This window comes from Neoarius graeffei, chromosome 14 (genome assembly GCF_027579695.1).
Source record: "Neoarius graeffei isolate fNeoGra1 chromosome 14, fNeoGra1.pri, whole genome shotgun sequence".
Classification (NCBI taxonomy): domain Eukaryota; kingdom Metazoa; phylum Chordata; class Actinopteri; order Siluriformes; family Ariidae; genus Neoarius; species Neoarius graeffei.
This window is the reverse complement of record NC_083582.1, coordinates 28428994-28448939: the sequence shown is the minus strand read 5'-3', so window position 1 is coordinate 28448939 and position 19946 is coordinate 28428994. Positions and strand designations below refer to the sequence as shown.

Sequence of the window (19946 nt, the reverse complement as noted above, 5' to 3'; positions counted from 1 at the left end):
ACACCTGTTATCAATTAACATGTGTTTGTGTGTCTCCTTCAGTGATTGCGCCTGATAAAAGGAGGGTGAGAAGGGGAGGACAGGGCCGAGGGCTTGCTTCTAGCCTGTATGTGTGTGTGCGTCTGTGAGAGAGTGTGTCTAAGTTGTGTGCTGTAAAGCAGCAATAAAGTCGAGAGTGAATCGCAAACAACTGCCTGCTGTGCTTCTGTGCTCCACTCACACCAGAGTCTTCCTACACCATCATTCCCTTAAAGTGCCATTCCACCATTGGATGTATTCTTTGGCATAAAATACAATATATTTTATGACAACATGACTAGACAGAGAAATCTTTTAGCTTCAAAATGATATATCAAACATAATTTTTTGACAACGACAAGTATATTAATTTTGCGACCAAAGTCACCTACCCTTTTAATTTCCGCGCGGTAGTGAAACGTGATGTCATCGACAGGTTCCCCTTCTTGTGTACCACGTCACGTGTGACGTGGCACAGATTATCAGCAATGGCGGATAGAACGCGATTTCCACTTGTCGATTGCTGTGCCGATATTCACCATCGACCGTCTCCTTTGGGCATCACTTGCTATTTTCCTTCGCTTCTTCTCCGAAGCTGACAATCGCGTTCTATCTGCCATTGCTGATAATCTGTGCCACGTCACACGTGACGTGGTACACAAGAAGGGGAACCTGCCGATGACATGACGTTTCACTACCGCGCGGAAATTAAAAGGGTAGGTGACTTTGGTCGCAAAATTAATATACTTGTCGTTGTCAAAAAATTATGTTTGATATATCATTTTGAAGCTAAAAGATTTCTCTGTCTAGTCATGTTGCCATAAAATATATTGTATTTTATGCCAAAAAAATACATCCAATGGTGGAATGGCACTTTAAAGTGCATATTCTGGACCAAATTCGTTTTTTTTTTTTATATGAAAGAATGTCCCTTTACACACTCATCCAGAATGGTAATTTTGCACAAGGCCATCTGTCTACAGCAGAAAAAAAGAAAATAACAAAACGCATCTGGAAAAATCCCAAGGGAGTCTGGAGCCACATTCGTGATGTCACCTGAGGAAGCGCCAGCAGGCTGAGAGAGCTTGTGAACAACTGCTTCTATCTTTAAAACCCACAATGGGATTTTGGTAGCGGAGTCAAAAATCAACAAACAGGCGGGCTGATATGCAGGTTTAGGTTTGCCAGTACCAGCTGATGGTCAATCCAATATTCAGCCTCCTCATGGCATGAGTCAATCGACCATCTCTGACATCTTCACAATACTGACAATAATAAAATCATTCAGATGCCAGTGTTGATGTATCGATGAGGTTTCACTTTATTTTTGCACTTTTTTGTGAAGCAGAATGATAGTAAGCCAATGTTCTATCCCAACATTTCTAGAGAGGTTTCTATCCCAATATTATCCCACTGAAATGTATCTGTCTACTGTCATGCCTTCTAGCTACTTAATGCCAGATCTGACTATTCTTCCCAATTCATGCACTAAAGTCACCCATACATCATCCAAGCCTATCCCATTCAACCACTTATAAAATCAGTCTGCTATCCTATGTAGCTACTACAATAAGTGATACCAGGGCATAACTTATTAACGCTGGTAAATCTCAGTAAATATAAAACATGATGCTGTAGGAAAAGTATCTCAAGGGTGGTAACAATCACTCTGCTTTGCATCAAGCTACTTCACACCATGCTATTGTTGATTATTTTCCTGTACTATCATAGACCATAGTGTTTTATTCCATAGCTTCTGGTCTCTTTGTCAGTACCAGCTTTTGTAGTAATTGCATTGAACTCCTTTAATAGCTATATATCTCCTATATTCTATTATACTTCATTCTGACTCGTGTCTGCAAAATAAACTACAAATGTATTTTGCTGACTGTAAACAATCCTGATTAGTTTGCACTAGCTGCACTAGCACAAATTGTTACTCTCACTCAGGATCTTTCTACTTTATTATTATTCTCCTAAAGTTTTTTAGGATGCTATTTCTCCCTCAGTTTTCAACCAATCATCAGCAAATTTCACAAGAATACCACCTCTGGGCTGAATTAAGTTGCTATGACTTTCGGTGCTGATCTGGATCACCAAACTGGAATGATTCATGAAAAATGGGCTTTTTTCCTCACTAAGCGTAATTCACTATCTCTTACCATTCCGGATCTATAGGGTACAGTGACGGGACGTCCCAGTTTGTAAGATCTAACACAAATCACTGTGACTTTAGTCACAGTATCTATCTAGTTCCTCTTATTATTATTAATCTCCTAATGTTTTTACGATGCTATTTCTCCTTCAGTTTTCAATCAATCATCACCAAATTTCACATGGAATACCTCTGGGCTGAATTATGTTGCTATGACTTTTGGTGGTGATCTGGATCACTGATCTGGAATTAGCCATGAAAAACGGGATGTTTTTCAATCAATTCTAACTCTCGATTTTCATGATTTTTTCAATTAAAAAAAAAAAAATTGTTCAGGGTGGCAGGGCGCAACTTTTCCTCACTAAGCATCATTCTCTCTCTTACCGTTCTGGATCTATAGGGTACATTGACCCGACATTCCGGTTTGTAACAGCAAGCACAAATTACTGTAACAGCTAGCACAAATTACTGTAACTGTGGTCACAGTCTCTATCTAGTTGCATTTTACATTCTATTTCAACCTTCTATTTCTGCAACTCAAAAGTTAAAAAACAAGCCAATTGTGTTTCAGCTGAATGTGTTTCATGGGATTAATCCTACACTGACAACTTTTGAAGAACTTAAGCTGTGTGTGTGTCAGACTGTTCACGTTAAAAAAAGATTACACACCCTCAGATGCTACTGCTGTTAAAAGTTATACACAGGTCTCTGAAAAGGCTCCAACTCTAACCAGCCACTTAACAAAGTAGATATTGTGTGATGCTGGAAAAGACATCAGTTGTAAAGTGCAGCTGTGTGGCTGGACTCTCAGCTGTAGTGAAAACCATATGCTCAGCACCTTCAAAACATTCTTCACATAGGAGGAACGAGGGTTTAAAAAAAATACAAAAAAAACCCCAACCCATTCTGCTTTGAAGAGGTTCAAAGCATCTGGTTTTAACAGTGCACCCAAGTGTGTGTGGGTATGGGGGAATGTGAAGACTGCCTTTGACCATGAGAACAAGGAAAGAGGAAAGAGAGAGAAAAAGACATGCAGCGGTTTTCCCCTCTGGAAACAAGTGGACTTTTGTTTCACACACATGCATTACTCTAGTGCCTTAAAGACGGGGGGGTGCGTGTGTGAAGAGTGTAAGAAAAATACACTGTGGGAAATCATTTTCAATTCCAAACAGCAACTTTTGAGTGTTTCACATGACATCAGATCACAAATACTTTAAAATACTTCAAAACAATATTAACATTCATTATTCCATCTCCAGTAAGCACTTTATCCTGAACAGGATCAAACCAAGGACGCTGAAGCTGTGAGGTGGCAATGTTACCCTCCTAATATCACCACCATAATAATAACTTCCGTTCATGAAAGTACTGCGTTTTAAAGCCTATAGAGTTATATTATTTTTAAACAGGGATATTTGAATTATTCATATTCATTCTCTCTCTCTCTCTCAGTCCCTTTTTTGGCAGATTTTAGATAGTCAGTGTGACAAAGACTCCTTTCTTGTTCTATAATAACTGCAACATGTGTGCACATTGCTCCATTCCAGACAATGCTCTTACTCTAGCATAAATTTATTGAGACAAAAGAACACTTGTGGGCTCTCTCTCTCTCTCTTTCTCTCCCTCACACACACGCACACACACACACACACACACACACGTCTATGTAATGTGTGTTCTGATGAGTCAATGATGTTATGTCATATTATGTACGGTAATCCATCTTCTTTCAGCACAAAAACTAACACACACACGGTCTTTCTCTCTCCTCCGACAAACACCTCCCTGCTCATGTCTTAGACCATCTCATGCCACTAGACCCACGTTTATATTTGCATATTTAACACTGCTCCTGATCACTGGGTGGCAGCATCACACAACAGAGTGGAAACTCCCAGGACAGGTCTGTCAGAGAATGCTTCTGGTTGACACTACTTCTAATCTTATCATGATGATTAGTGCACACTCACAGATCACACTTTCTTTTTATACCTCCAGATTTACACTTCTGTGTAAAGTTTTTTTGAGGCTTGCCCACAAATACACTCGTATGTTCTTTAATTCAGTTTTACTATATATGAAATGTTTGTCTTCATCTTCAGTCTAAAATAACTTTCAATGAGCTGAAATTTGGAATTCTGCATAATTGGCTAATCTCTCAATAGATTTCTAATGAGTTAATTCATAAACATGCTATCAGCTCATCAGATTTCAGCTGGCACTTGACAGGGTTAAAGGAGAACTGAAGTTATTTTTAAACTTGCTTTATTTTTTAATTAACATGTTATTCAATTATGTTTTTGGTTTTAGTAACCTTATATCGTGACTCATATTGGCAACTAATTGCAATTAAATATTATATTTATCGACCTATTCAGTTTTCAGCCATGTTGAATTTAGTTTGTTTGGTCCACGGCAGGCATTGCTTATCTGCACGATCTTCACAAGACTTCGAAACGTGAAGTGTCAGCCAGGTGTCAGTGCCGCCATTTTGAACTGTTTTCCAAACGAAATATTACACAAAAACGAGTTTAAATGACGATTACTGCCTACTTTTTTCAAACTTTCCTGAGTGCTACCGGTATGAAAACAAAGAAAACTCCCGGCTTGATTACATCGGCATTCGAAAGAGGGCGCGCGCGTCTTTTGACAATGTTGACAGATGTTGGTCACTTTGATTTCCGCTGTACATTTTACTTACGTCCTACAATGTCTCGCACAGGTCTCAATGAACCTCGTTTACGGCCATTGCTTTGACATATGGACTGATATATTACGTAGCATATTTCAAACACTCGTAAGTGTTTGTACCTGGGGTCAACTGTGCAGGAAAATGGGGGCTGTGATAATGAGGTGGGAAAGAGAGTGCAGGCAGGGTGGAGCAGTTGGAGAAGGGCTGCGATAGTGAGGTAAGAGAGTGCAGGCAGGGTGGAGCAGTTGGAAAAGGATTTCGGGAGTCATTTGTGATAGAAAAGTCCCAGCAAAAGTGAAAGGTAAGATGTATAAGACAGTAGTGAGACCAGCTGTGGTGTATGGATTGGAGACCGTACCCTTAATGAAGAGACAGGAGGCAAAGTTGGAGGTGGCGGAGTTGAGGATGTTAAGGTTTGCGATGGGAGTGACAAGGTTGGACAGGATAAGGAACGAGCACATCAGAGGGACAGCACATGTGGAGAGCTTGGGAATTAAGCTAAGAGAGATGAGACTGAGATGGTATGGGCACGTCCTGAGAACAGATGCAGAGCATGTGGGAAGGAGAAAGTTGAGAATGGAGCTGCCAGGCAAACGAAAATGAGGAAGGCCAAAGAGGAGATACATGGATGTGGTGAGAGAGGACATGAAAGTGACAGGTGTGGTAGAGAAGGATGCTGAAGACAGGGAGCAATGGAGATGAAAGATCCGCTGTGGCGACCCCTAATCGGGAGCAGCCAAAAGAAGAAGAATTCAAACACTCATAACTGGCTATAGCAGTGACAAAATAGCTATCAAAAATGCATTCCTATATTTAATAAAATGAGATAAATAGACTTTTGATAAAAAAAAATTGCCTTCAGTTCTCCTTTAACACTGAGTTATTTGTCATAAGACTTGAACACCATGTCCCTCTAGTCAGCCTATCATAACCGTCTACTAATCAGCCACTGGGGGGCACTACTCCTTCACTCACTTCCAGTAACCACTTTATTCTGGTCAGGGTCCATAGTGGATCTGGAGCCTGTCCTGGAAACACTGGAGGTGAGATGGGAATACACCCCAGACAGGACACCACTCCATCACAGGGTGCAAAATTATTCATGCGATTCATGCTTAGGAGCAATATATCTTGGAACAAAATGATGGTGCCACAAGAGTGGCAGCTAGTTGCAGTAGCTCCGAGCGTGTTTGTGTTTTGGTATGTTTTTGTACTTTTTTCGTGTTTCTTTCTGCACTAGTCTCAGTCGGAAGTGTGCACCTAGGGATGTACTACTCGTCAGACTGTGTATTTGTATTTTTCTCTTTTTCTTTCTGAGGCTACTTAAATCGGCATCAGCGGACCCCTTCAGCCACGGCTCCATTGTTTACATTTGGGAGCAGCTGTTAGCACTGTGCAACACCAAGGTACTCCCCGTGGAAAGACCGGTGATCCCCACGGAATTAAGGAGAAGGAGAAGGGGATGCAGAGCTGGAATGAAGTGCCGGGAGAAGAAAAGACGGTACAAACCATGCATACCGTCTGTCATCATGGGAAACATAACATCTGTCCCTAATAAGATGGATGAGCTAACGGCGCTAACCAGGCTGCAGAGGGAGTACCGGGAGTGTAGCCTTATGTGCTTTACAGAGACTTGGCTGAATGAACTCTCACCGGACTCACACGTCACTCTGGACGGATTTCAACTCGTGAGAGCGGACAGGAAAGCCAAAGAGAGCGGTAAGAGGAAAGGAGGGGGTATAGCGATGTTTGTGAATGACAGATGGTGTAACCTGGGGCACATCAGGATAAAGGAGCAGTACTGCAGTAAAAACACTGAACTGCTAGCGGTTAGCATTCGGCCATATTACCTCCCGAGGGAATTCTCGCAAGTTATCGCGATAACTGTGTCCATCCCCCCGGCGGCCAATGCTGCTGCAGCCTGTGAGCTCTTACACACTACAGTGTCAAAGCTTCAGACATTGCACCCCCAGTCCCTGCTACTAATCTCCGGTGACTTCAATCATGCTTCCCTGTCCTCCACTCTCCCAACCTTCACTCATTATGTGAAATGCCACACCAGAGACAACAGAACTTTGGATTTAATGTATGTGAACACCAAGGACACATATAATTCATCACCCCTCCCCCCGCTGGGTCGTTCTGACCACAATCTGGTTCACTTGTCCCCTACACACATACCTATGGTGAATAAACAACCACCCACCAAGAGGTACGTAAGGAGCTGGTCTGAGGAGACTAGTATGGCACTGAGGGACTGCTTTGACACCACGGACTGGGATGTGTTGTGTGAACCTCACGGGGATGACATTGATAGCCTGACAACCTGCATCACAGATTACATTAATTTCTGTGTTGAAAACACTGTGCCAGTCAGGAAGGTACGGTGTTTTCCCAACAATAAACCCTGGGTGACCTCTGAACTAAAAGCCCTATTAAACGAGAAGAAGAGGGTTTTTAAATCTGGCAACAAGGAGGAGAGTGCAGAGGGAGCTGAAGAGGGGGATAAGGAGAGGCAAGGACAGCTACAGGAGGAAGCTGGAGGAGCGCCTCAAGGGGAGCAACACCGGAGAGGTATGGAGAGGCCTGAAAACCATCTCTGGCCACACAAAGGACAGTGGGAGGGGCCCTGTATCTGGGGGCCAGGACTGGGCAAATGAGTTGAATCTCTTTTTCAACAGATTTGACTGTGCCACCCCATGCTCCCCCACTCATCATAGTCCTGACCGGTCTGTGATATCACTCCCCCCCCCCATAATACCTCTGACACCAACAGCTCCCTCCTCACACCACATCACCCCCCTCTGCTCCCTGCCAGACCAACCCACACACTCCACCCCCGATCTCACTCTACAGGAGTCACACCTAGGCTACACCCCTCGCCTCTCCATAACAGCTGATCAGGTGTTGAAGGATCTGAGGAGGATCAAGACGGGGAAAGCTGCTGGCCCTGATGGTATCAACTCCAGACTGCTTGTGCAGATCAGCTCTGTGGGATACTTCTGTACATTTTCAACCTGAGCCTCAGTCTGGAGAAAGTTCCACTTCTGTGGAAAACATTATGTGTGGTTCCAGTTCCCAAGACTGCGCACCCCAGGGAGCTCAACCACTTTAGGCCAGTAGCTTTAATGTCTCACCTGATGAAGATCATGGAGAGGATTGTTCTCTCCCACCTCCGACACCTGGTGAACAGTGAGATGGACCCCCTGCAGTTTGCATATCGACCAGGCATTGGTGTGGATGACGCTGTCATTTACCTGCTACACCGGTCACTTTTACACCTGGAGGGCACTGGGAGCACTGTGAGAGTCATGTTCTTTGACTTCTCCAGTGCTTTCAACACAATCCAGCCATCACTGCTTAGGGGGAAGCTGGAGGGAGCTGGTGTTGACTGCCACCTGGCTGCATGGATCATCGACTACCTCATTAAATGACCACAGTATGTGAGGCTCCGCGACTGTGTCTGATGTGGTAGTCTGCAGCACAGGGGTTCCACAGGGTACAGTGCTCTCTCCTTTCCTCTTTACACTTTACACATCTGACTTCAGCTACAACACGGACAGCTGCCACCTCCAGAAGTTCTCAGATGATACAGCCATCGTTGGACGTGTGTCAGAGGGGGACGATCTGGAGTACAGAGAGGTCATCACCAACTTTGTCGCCTGGTGCGAACTGGACCACCTGCGCATCAACGCCAGCAAGACAAAGGAGGTGATGATCGATTTCAGAAGGACGGCTCCTCAAATTGCACCAGCGAACATCCAGGGTTTGGACATTGAGATTGTGGAGGAGTACAAATACCTGGGTGTTCACCTCAACAACAAACTGGACTGGACTAACAACACAGATGTCCTGTACAAGAAGGGCCAAAGTCGTCTCCACCTGTTGAGAAGACTGAGGTCTTTTGGTGTGTGCAGGACACTGCTTAGGACTTTTTATGACTCTGTGGTGGCATCAGCGATTTTCTATGCTGTGGTAGTTCAGAGAGGGACAGGAAGAAATTTAATAAACTGGTCAGAAGGGCTGGCTCAGTCTTGGACTGTCCTCTGGACTCCATTGAGGAGGTGGGTGAGAGGAGGATGTTAGCCAAGCTGACATCAATCATGGATAACCCCTCTCACCCCCTACATGAGGCTGTGGGGGCTTTAAGCAGCTCTTTTAGTAGTAGACTGCTACACCCACGGTGTAAGAAGGAGAGATACCGCAGGTCATTCATACCTGCTGCTGTCAGACTATATAACACCCACAACTTGTAACGTAGCAACAATAACCTGTTTGTCGTTATATTTGCACTACTTCACCACTACTACCTCTGCCATCTCTCATCGATGCAATTATTATGTGCAATAATATAGGCCTTAAACTATTTTTATGCATACTTATATATATATATGTGTATGTATGTGTGTGTATATATACATGGCCGCTGACAGCTTTGGCTGGGCCCGGGACAAAATGCTCTGAATGGGCCCCCCCTAACGGGCCCCCCCCGGGCCAACCCCCACACACACCCACCCACCTCTCTTATCCCAGTCTCTACTCACTCCAACCCTTAGGTATTCAAAAACCATTCAACGGGTCAACAACCATTTCATTTTAGCATTTCAACATTTTTACAGTTTTAACATTTTAACCAAAAAAAAGCCCAAAACCAGCAACCTCACACACATTGTGATCCTGTGAAGTAATCCCCAATTTCACTGAATCTTTCCCCCCTGTACTGTAACGGAATAAGCGGTTACTGTTATTTTGTATCCTTTAACCGAACGCCATTAAATGTATTCCGTTACGCCCCAAGCCTGCATGCGACAGCCCCTGCAATGCCTTCCTAAACTCGTGGATAGTCTACTATAATCACGCGATTGGGGTGCTCTTGAAGGAGCAGCGATGGACGGGGGATTTCGGGCAGGGCTGGGGGCGAACATAGTATACTGTGCGTGCGTACTGTCTGGTGTGAAAAGCAGAGAAGAACACATCGCTTGAGAAACGGCGGGATATGATTGCGGGCTAATGTGAATATTCTTAGCTTCAATCAGATATATGAAACACAATGTTATTAAGCCGTTGTGGTTACGAAATGATTCAATGCCCTGTGCGTTTGATATGGTGTTCAGTGTGACTTGCTCTCCCCTCGTTTGTAACATGAATTGCGTGCCGCGCGTGCCTTGGTTGGTGTTACTTTACGGGGCTGGAAAAAGTTGGCTGTGTCTTACCTGGCTCAGCTGCCCCACTGCCTTTGCTAGTACCTGCTGCATCATCCGAATCTTTTTTAAAATATTTATGCAGTGAGCCCCTGAGTCTCTTGGTTTCTTCCTCTCTTTTTCTCTTTTCTTTTCTGTGCTCCTGACTTGTGCATGTTGGCAAATGGCACACACGCTGATTGTCGAAGCGCTATGATCGAACGATGTCATTTTTTTCCCCTTAATCAAAGAGTCAGACCAAACCATTTTTGCATTAGGGGTGGTAGGGGGTCCTTGACGCCTTTTTCAAAGACAATAAAGGCAAAAGATCTAGAAATCATTTATTGAATGCAAATATAGCACATTTCGAAATGAAATAAAATAATTTAATCGCAACTTCATGAGAGCCCAGTTCTGGGCCCTCCCCATTCCTGGGCCCGGGACAACATACCCGTTTGTCCCCCCCTGTCGACAGGCCTGTGTGTGTGTGTGTGTGTGTATATATATATATATATATATATATATATATACACACACACACACACACACGGTCTACCTGTAATGTGCAATTTTTCTGAGCCTTTCAATAAGGCAATATTTCTATACTTTTTCACAGTAGATAATGCAAATAGCCCTCTGTATTTAATCTTTCATTTGTCTAATTTTTATTTCAGTTTTATTTGTTATCTGTATGACATTTTCTTGCTACTGTAACATGTGAATTTCCCCGATGTGGGATGAATAAAGTGAATCTAATCTAATCTATCTAATCTAATCTTAGCCAATCCACTTCCTGACATGTTTTTCGGGAGTTGGAGGAAACCAGAAAACAGAGCAAACCCACATAAATATGCTGAGAACATGTGAAACTCCTCACAGACTAGGGCTGCTGACATCCTTCAATGGAAATAAGGAACACAGGGGGATGAGGCCAGTGTTGGACTGAAGAGCTTCAACTACTGTGGACGTAAAACATATTTGCTGATTGCATAATATTCATTTTGTCCAAAACAATGGGTTTTATATCTGCAGATAAAACATAAAATGCCCACATAATTGGTTGTGAGAAGTCCTGTCCTATCCAAAAACATCGATATGATTATTATACATACTATATCAGCCTCTGGAGACACCTGGTGAACAAGTAATTTTGAGAGTGCTCCCTCTCCCTGTGTCCTCTGCAGCCCCTGATGATTTTCTCCGGATGTGTGCTATTTGATTTCACAAATTCCCCTGTGACTAATAGAGAAAACCCGGTGGCAGACGGTGGTGTTGGCCTTGTAAACATTCTCTTTCACGCATTCCATCCACTGGTATTCATTTTTTCCATTCACTTATGTATTTTTGTCTTTATCTTTTCTCCTTTCTTTGCTGATGGACTATGATTAGAGACTGACATTTTTGAAATCTTGCGCCACTGTTAGGTGCATTGTAGCAACGCTGCTGCGCTTCTCACCGGTTGTGTTTCATGACAAGTGTATTCTCTAAGGCCCACTGTTGTAAAATTACATTATCACTTTTAGCTCTCCCAAAAACAAACCTGCATTTTTTTTTAAAGACCACATTTACATAGTCAGTGGGTCCTATTGTTTAGTCTTGCAATGCCATTGGATGGTAAATCTGTGTATACGAGGGAGGGCTGAAAAGTTCATAGCCTGATGGAGTTATGCTACAGAAATGAAACTTGCCATGCATTAAAATAAACCTTTCCTGATACTAACTGTTTTGTTTATTTTCAAATAAACCCACATTGGACAAGTAATTCAGGACTTTAAAAAGCAGTACTAGAGACATTTTGTGAATATGGATGAAATTTGGCACTGTGGTGTTATCAAATATCTGCAGAAAAAGGGGTTAGCCCCCAAGGACATTCATGCCGACATGGTTACTACATTAGGGGATGATGCTCCAGCTTTATCAACTGTGAAAAAGTGGGCAGCTGAATTCAAGAGGGGTAGGGAGAGCCTTGAAGATGATCCAAGGTCCAGGCATCCTGCCACAGCCACCACCCAAGAAAACATCGACTGTGTTCACCACATGGTGATGGATGACAGACGTTTAACTGTTAATCATTTAGCTAATGCTGTAGGCATCTCCCATGAATGAGTAGAGAACATTTTGCACAATTAACTTGGAATGTCAAAGGTTTCTGCTCAGTGGGTGCCATGGCTTTTGATGCCTGATCAAAAGCACATCAGACTACCCATGTCACAGGCAAACTTGACACTTTATGAAGCAGATCCAGCCAGTTTTCTTGAACGTTTCCTCACCCAAGATGAGTGTTGGGTCCACCACTTCAAGCCAGAGACCAAACGGCAGTCCATACAGTGGAAACACTCATCTTCTCCCCCTCCAAAGAAGGCCAAGGTTGTGTTGCCGGCAGGGAAGGTGATGGCCTCCGTCTTCTGGGATGCAAAGGGAATTGTGTTCATTGACTACCTTCAGAAAGGCCAAACTATCAATGAAGAATATTATGCCAACTTGCTGAGGCAGCTATGAAAGGCAATCAAGTCAAAACGGCCTGGAAAACTGACAAAGGGGGTCCTGCTTCACCAGGACAATGTGCCTGCTCACAAGTCTGTGGTTGCAATGGCTGCTGTGCATGACTGTGGCTTTGAACTGCTCAATCACCCTCCATGTTCTCCTGATTTGGCCCCATCTGACTATTTTCTGTTCCCAAACATGAAAAAACACTTGGCTGGGAAGCAGTATTGGACTGATGATGAGGTCATATCTGCTGTTGAGGACTTTTTTGAGCATCAGGATGAGAGCTGCTATACCATGGGAATCCAAGCGCTGCAACACCGATGGAGGAAGTGTGTGGACCACAGGGGAGACAATGTTGAAAAATAAACCATATTTGGTCAAATTCAACCACTGCATCATAGTCAGGCAATGAACTTTTCAGCCCATCCTCGTAGGTCTGGCCATCAGGCCATGAACTCATACAACCTGCGAACTTTCCTGGAGGTGCATTCCCTTGTTTCCTTGGACTGGATATAATGAACACTGAAGTAAATAAAATCCCTGATTTTTTTTTTTGTGATTATTAGAATGTCTAGGTCATGTAAATACTAAATTATTGTGGAATGCATGCATCAAATTAGATTTTCAGCTTATGTCTTTGTTGTAATTTTACAACGTTGGGTGAGGATGGTAGTCAAAATAGCATGTGCAGCTTGCACATTACACGGGGACATTGCACTTCTCAAATGTTCATGTATGGAAAAAAATACTTGTAGAAATATAATGTATTTGATGATTCACAATTTCTAAATGTGTGTTTTATCTGTTATAATTTTGAGTTTAGACCAGATTTGAGTAATTCTGAATTAATAAATGATTTCTTGATGTGGTATTTCAGGCTCTTTCAGTAGCAGTATTTGAAACTATACCTGTACTTTATCAGTAAAAAATATAGTTAACTGTTTTTTTCTGGGCTTTGTTTGTTTCCTCAGATATCTAAAGGGAGACACTGGTTGTGGAATGTTTTGGAAGATAGTTGTTGCATGGGTTCAAGGACAGGTGTGAATGCTCTGGAATGTGGGGATGTAAGTGGTCTCCTTTTAGTATGTTAACTAGAGAGCACATTAGGCTAACCAGACAGAACACTGGTTCTTTAACAAAGTTTTCATTTTGTTTTTTTTTTACAAAAAAAAAATTATGATTTATAAACATATGACTGTTGTGCGATTATTATTCATGATATTTACTGGTATAGTGCTTTGTAAGCAATCCACACTGCAAACAAACCCTTAGTTGTTCTGTATATTTATTCTGACAGTGTGAGTGCAAATGCAGAAATTCTGCTCCCAACTAGGCCCAACGTTGCAATATTACAACATTTCTATAAAAACTTATTAAAATGTAAAAAAACCCCAAAACATTCAATTTCTGCATCAGGGGCCTCCTTCAACAATATCTGAGAGATAAAAAAAATTGCATTTTTGGGTTTCAAATGGCTAGGTAGTGGAACATAACATGACTGACACGCTGAGCGAGAGAGAGCAGCAGGGTTTCCTTCTATTTTGTAAAATCACCCTGTCTTAATAGTAAAATAATTATAATATTATATGATTTAAAAAAAGTGTAAAATTACTGTCCCATAGATATGCACTGAATTGATTCACAAAAATACGGAACAAAGTGCATCTCACATCAGTTTAATATGGAACACATCTTTCATTTTCCAATTAAGGAGCTGGCTCCATATTTTATGGGACGGTTGGCAACCCTATCACAGTTAGTTTCTCATGCTCAAGTTTAGACCCATCACCCTGGAACTGTGAGGCTATTCCATTGGTTTAAGCCATAAATATTTGCCTTTTGGTCCATTTAGCCCTGTCGACTCAAATTTAAAATAATTTGCAGAATACATGGAACTTAGCATATTTTTTGTGATTTAAAAAAAAATAAAACTGATGTCAAAACTCAGTAGAATCTGAACCTGAAATATTATCAAAAACATTATTCTCATCTCATCTCATTATCTGTAGCCGCTTTATCCTGTTCTACAGGGTCGCAGGCAAGCTGGAGCCCATCCCAGCTGACTACGGGCGAAAGGCGGGGTACACCCTGGACAAGTCGCCAGGTCATCACAGGGCTGACACTTAGGCTACGTTTACATTACGTCGAATCAGCGGATCATCAGATTAATGTTCTTAAAACGATTCGCGTTTACACTAAAACCGTTAGCCGTGCACACAGCAACGCCAATACGCGGATACGCTCGGCTCCGCAGGCATCCTGCGCTCCAAATCACTCCGCCCTGAACAGCGAGTGCCCTCTGGAGGGTGCGCACTCTGGCCCTGCGCAGCTCACACAGCGCGCGAGTGAAGTGCACAAGCCACGATTCGGGACTGAGCCGCTGTGTGTGTGATCCCAGCGCATATCACTTACTACTTGCAAGTGGAAGGATGGCAAGCCTAAAGACAATCATAACTACACAATGGGCAGTATTTGCATCAGTATTTGCAGTATTTTCATACTTTTATACTCTTTAATGAAAGGTGATACAAGGCGGAAGTCCGCGCCGTTTTTCAGCAGTCGCGTCACATGACCAACGCCAGCGAATCAGGAAGGTGGATGTCACAGTGACGTCGTCCAATGAGACGCCAGCTAGAGCTCAGCACAGCGTATCCGCGTATTTTGAATGTTTACACAGCACCGGAGCTGACACGATCTGGATTGAATACGTGGACGCTGGCGGATTCCCGTTTCCAGGCGTTTCCAGGTGGTTTAATGTAAACAGACAGTGCATCCGCAAAGAAAACGAGATAGATACGGTCTAGTGTAAACATAGCCATAGACACAGACAACCATTCACATTCACATCTACGGTCAATTTAGAGTCACCAGTTAACCTAACCTGCATGTCTTTGGACTGTGGGGGAAACCGGAGCACCCGGAGGAAACCCACGCGGACACGGGGAGAACATGCAAACTCCACACAGAAAGGCCCTCGCCGGCCACGGGGCTCGAACCCGGACCTTCTTGCTGTGAGGCGACAGCGCTAACCACTACACCACTGTGCCGCCCCAAAAAAGCATTATTCTATAGTGTTTATTTTTTTCAATCCAGATTTCCTTAACAGATTTACAGCTTATTCGTGTGAAAGTTATTGCTGTACTGTGAAGAAAGGATGCACTGTTTTGTTTCTAAACAAACACTGAGGTACTGGCTTGTGGTGAAGTGTGTATCACACTGACCACGAAATGCACATGGTCAAGTTTATATTATTGTATTAGGATTATATAACAAAGATATATGCAGAAACACCTCAAAAACAGATCTGATCTGGGACGACATGTGATATGATCTTGATTCTGACCTAAAACATAGCTAAGAGCCTTTCATATCATATTAAATAAAGGGGCTATAGAGCAAAGTGTCAAACACTGCCTTCTTGTTCCGAACTATTTAGCACCAGATCATCTTTCATGATGGACACTTCAGCATAGGCCTATACCAGTGTTTAATATTTAAAGCAAGCTGCCTCACAGTTTCAGTGTCCTGGGTTTGACCCTGAGCTCCAGTTACTGGCTGTGTAGATTATCACGTTCTAATCGTGTCCATGTGGGTTTCCTTTGGTCTCTCCGGTTTTTCCCACCCCCAAAAACATGCCAGTAGGTGAAGGTGCAAATAAGTGTGTGAATGTGTGCGTATGGTGCCCTGCAATGGACTGGCATTCCACATGAGGTGAATTCTCCCTTTTCATGCTCAGTGTTCCTGTGAAAGACACTGAATAGGACAGATGTGCATTAATATAAACACGTAGTTTGCCTTGTAGAGGAACTACAGCCAGAGCTGCTGTGACAGAAAATTAATCACCACCTTCAGATGTAAGAATTCAACAGTGCACAGTATGAATGATATTAAATTAGAAGTAACAAAGGAAGATGCATGGGGACTTGCCTGGCGCTCTCAAATGTGGCAGATGAGGTTTTTCCAGCAGCTCCAAAACCCACCCCAACAGCCAAGCCCTCTGTACGAGAAACACACACACACACACACACACACACACACACACACACACATCAATATATTCTACAGTGTGCATTTACACAATTTAAGCAAGTTCAGGCATAAGATTACATGTATGCACTGAGATAAAGGGTGGTAAGGAAAGAGTAAGACATGAAAGGTTGTGTCCTCTCAGTTAGGACATGGTACATTAGACAGCAGTTCATCTTGGGGGGAAAAATGCTGTGAAGAATCCATTTTTAATCCTTTCTGATATTTGCAGTCCAAATACATCAATGTATCCTCTGTACAAACTTTGCATACTTGGATTTGGGCAGTTTCTCCTATTCTTCAGTCATCCAAGACCTCTCAAGTTCAATCAAGTTGGATAGTGGAGGCATCTTTGAACTGCCATATTTGGGTTTCTTTACAGATGTTCGAAAGGGTTCAAGTCTGGGTTCTAGAGCATTCAGAGGCTTCCCCTAAAGTCACTTCAGCTTTGCCTTGGCTGTATGCCTCGGGTAATTGTCATGCAGAAAGGTAAAATTTTGCCCCAGTCTAAGGTTATGTACACTCTGGAGCCTCTTAAAGGTCCCATGGCATGGTGGTTTGTTGATGCTTTAAACGGGCTCGTGGAGGTTTCCGGATGTTATATCCGCAGCCTTTCTCGAAATGAACCCTCGGCACGTAGATATAGCTTCCTGGGAGAAAGCCCCATTTCAGCGCTTTTCCCAGTGCGTCGTTTTGCTAATGAGAAGCAGGAGGCGGGGAAGGGTAGAGGGTGGGGGCGGGTCTTATCATTAATATTCATGACATGTAAACGTGTTACCTCTGATTGGCTAACAGCACTGTGACGCTACCTCCAGTGGGTCAGAACAAGCGGATGTGGGTGTCTTACTATGGCGAGAGAGAAGGAACAAACCGCGAAGGGAAAAATACCGCGCGCTGACGTCATTAAGGTGCGACGCGAGGAAGTAAAATAAATTCAACAAATGTTTGGGTTTTTACTGAACAAACAAACAAATAAAATGAACGAGTGACTTAAAACAAGAATGTGGGTGTCTTTGTAAAAACTGTTTTGATTGGCTAACTGCAGGAAGTGGTTAGCTGCACAGCTAATGTAGCCATTGCAAGGCTAACGCACCGATTTTAAAACACGGCAAAACATAAGGTCATAAGTTACAGTCAATTTCCAGACTAAACTCAGTTTAACAGAGCATGCTGCATGCTTTTTGGTTTTGTAGCGCAGAGTACCTGGCTAACTGCAGGAAGCGGTTAGCTGCACAGCTAATGTAGCCATTGCAAGGCTAACGTGGCACCGATTTTAAAACACGGCAAAACGACCAGTTATACATTTACTTGTTCGGTGTTTGAGGCTGATGCGGCAGGGATGCTTGGCACAGACCCAGGCTTCAGTAACAGTTGATGTGCAAAACCTGCCCGGTACTGTCCCAAGTTGTGGAAACATTCATCAGTAAAATGCTTCCGACAAACATACACCGTCTTAGGTAGACTCGACGGCATATTATTGAAGTAAATAAAATTAAGCCACTGCGTCTTCAGGGGCTCTCCCGTCGGCAGTAAAAACAGACTCCTTTCTGTGTTGTCACATCCATGTACAGCACAACTTCCATGTTTCGCTCGCTTAGGTGGTGCCATGTTGTTGTGTCCTCTATGGTCTACTCACTACAACTGGGCGGGCAATCCATACGGTGGGTGGGAATCCAGAGGGGGGGCGTGGGGATCATCTCCCTTGCTGACGTCGGCAAGGGAAGAGCTTCTCAACGCGCCGTTTTGATGCGCCATTCTCAAATATTGGGCATAGTTTGGTTTACACATTATGAAATTTCTAGCCACTGGGGTGACTTAAGAAGGTCAGAGGAACTCATTTTAACGTTAAAAAACCTCAGAAAGTGAAAATTTCATGCCATGGGACCTTTAAAGGATCTCTCTCTATTTGGGTGCAATCATTCTTCCCTCAGTTCTGAACAATCTCTATGTCCCTGTGGCTGAGATGCACCCCACCATGCTTCACTGAACATGCAGTATTGCAAGTTGATAAGTAGTACATGGATTTTGACAAATGTAGATCGAGTCAATACTGTGTTGTAATCATACTTTAACCTCATTATTTTCCTTAGAACCTCCAATGTAGAAGGGTGATGCATCTGTTCTAATTAAATTTATTCTTGATATTTTTCAAAGCTAAGCTGTCAAGTGACAACTTTCCACAGATAGAAAAGGCATGTTGGGCAGCTGGAGAGATTAGAAAGGTCAAGTAGTAGTTCCATAATGAGTGATCTAACAATAGCTATCTTCAAAAACCCAGGGATCTATTACATTTATTAAAGTCTTCCAAATTATTGATGATAAATTACAAAGGTAACTCAGAGATTGATTTAAGCAGACAGGTGGTTGGCCTAAAGGGCACAATCAAGGTATAGAATCTCATGAAGATATTCTTGGATTATAATGCCTCATCATTAGAGGACTACATGATTAACTGATGTTGGATTTTAGCTATTATGGTCGCTATTTAGGGGAGGCCATGGAAGCTATGGCCTAAAGGTTAGACATGCAGCTTAGGGACCAAAAGGATGCTGGTTTGATTCCCTGGCCCAGCAGAAAAAATATGTGGGAGGTGGGAGTGAATGAACAGCACTTTCCCCTCCCTATACATCCATGGCTGAAGTGCCCTTGAGCAAGACACCTTATCCATTGACGCTGCAGTGGACTGCCCACAGCTCTGGGTATATGTGGGTTCACTGCTTCAGATGGGTTAAATGCAGACAAACAATTTCACTGTGCTCTAATGTACATGTGATGAATAAAGGCTTAAAAGTTTCTATTTTCCAAGTATGAGAAAGATTCTGTGCTAGGTTCCAGAGTAATAGGAGAGTCATTTGAGAATCAAACATTTGTGAAATGTGACTAATGTTTAATTACTTATCAACTTTTAAAAATTAATAATAGTGCAACAGCTGCAATGGATATTGGATTACCCCATGGTAAAATGAGGAATTTTGTCCATTCTTGTTTTACTACTGCTTCACGCTACTAATATCTAATGCAATCTACAAGCCTAGATAATAAATAAGCACAACATATTTTCAAACATGTCCTTCATATGTTACCTTCATAGCTATGCCCTTGGAAGGGGTGTTTAACTCTGGCAATTAAAGGAATTACGGCATTAATAATAATAATAATAATAATAATAATAATAATAATAATAATAATCTTTATTGCCCACAGAAATCTTTCAGTTTACACTGATTTCCAAAGATGCTGTGCAGTAATATGACAAAACAAATAACAGTTATGTCAATACTAAGTACAATATATTGTTCTATAAAACAATGTTAATAATATAAATCTAAATACTAATAATATTAATCTTCATGAGCAATGTCTTGATGGTACATTCACGAATAATGTC

General features: G+C 42.6%; 1 protein-coding gene across 4 annotated transcripts in view; it reads right to left on the bottom strand.

Annotated features, from left to right (window-relative positions):
• LOC132898099 (zinc transporter ZIP11-like) overlaps positions 1-19946 on the bottom strand; it is a 365574-nt gene that overhangs the window by 28199 nt on the left and 317429 nt on the right. For all 4 annotated transcript variants that reach the window (XM_060939490.1, XM_060939491.1, XM_060939489.1 and 1 more), the window contains exon 7: positions 16460-16529. In XM_060939490.1, coding sequence (XP_060795473.1) covers positions 16460-16529 — 70 coding nt within the window. The remainder of the gene's footprint in view (positions 1-16459; positions 16530-19946) is intronic.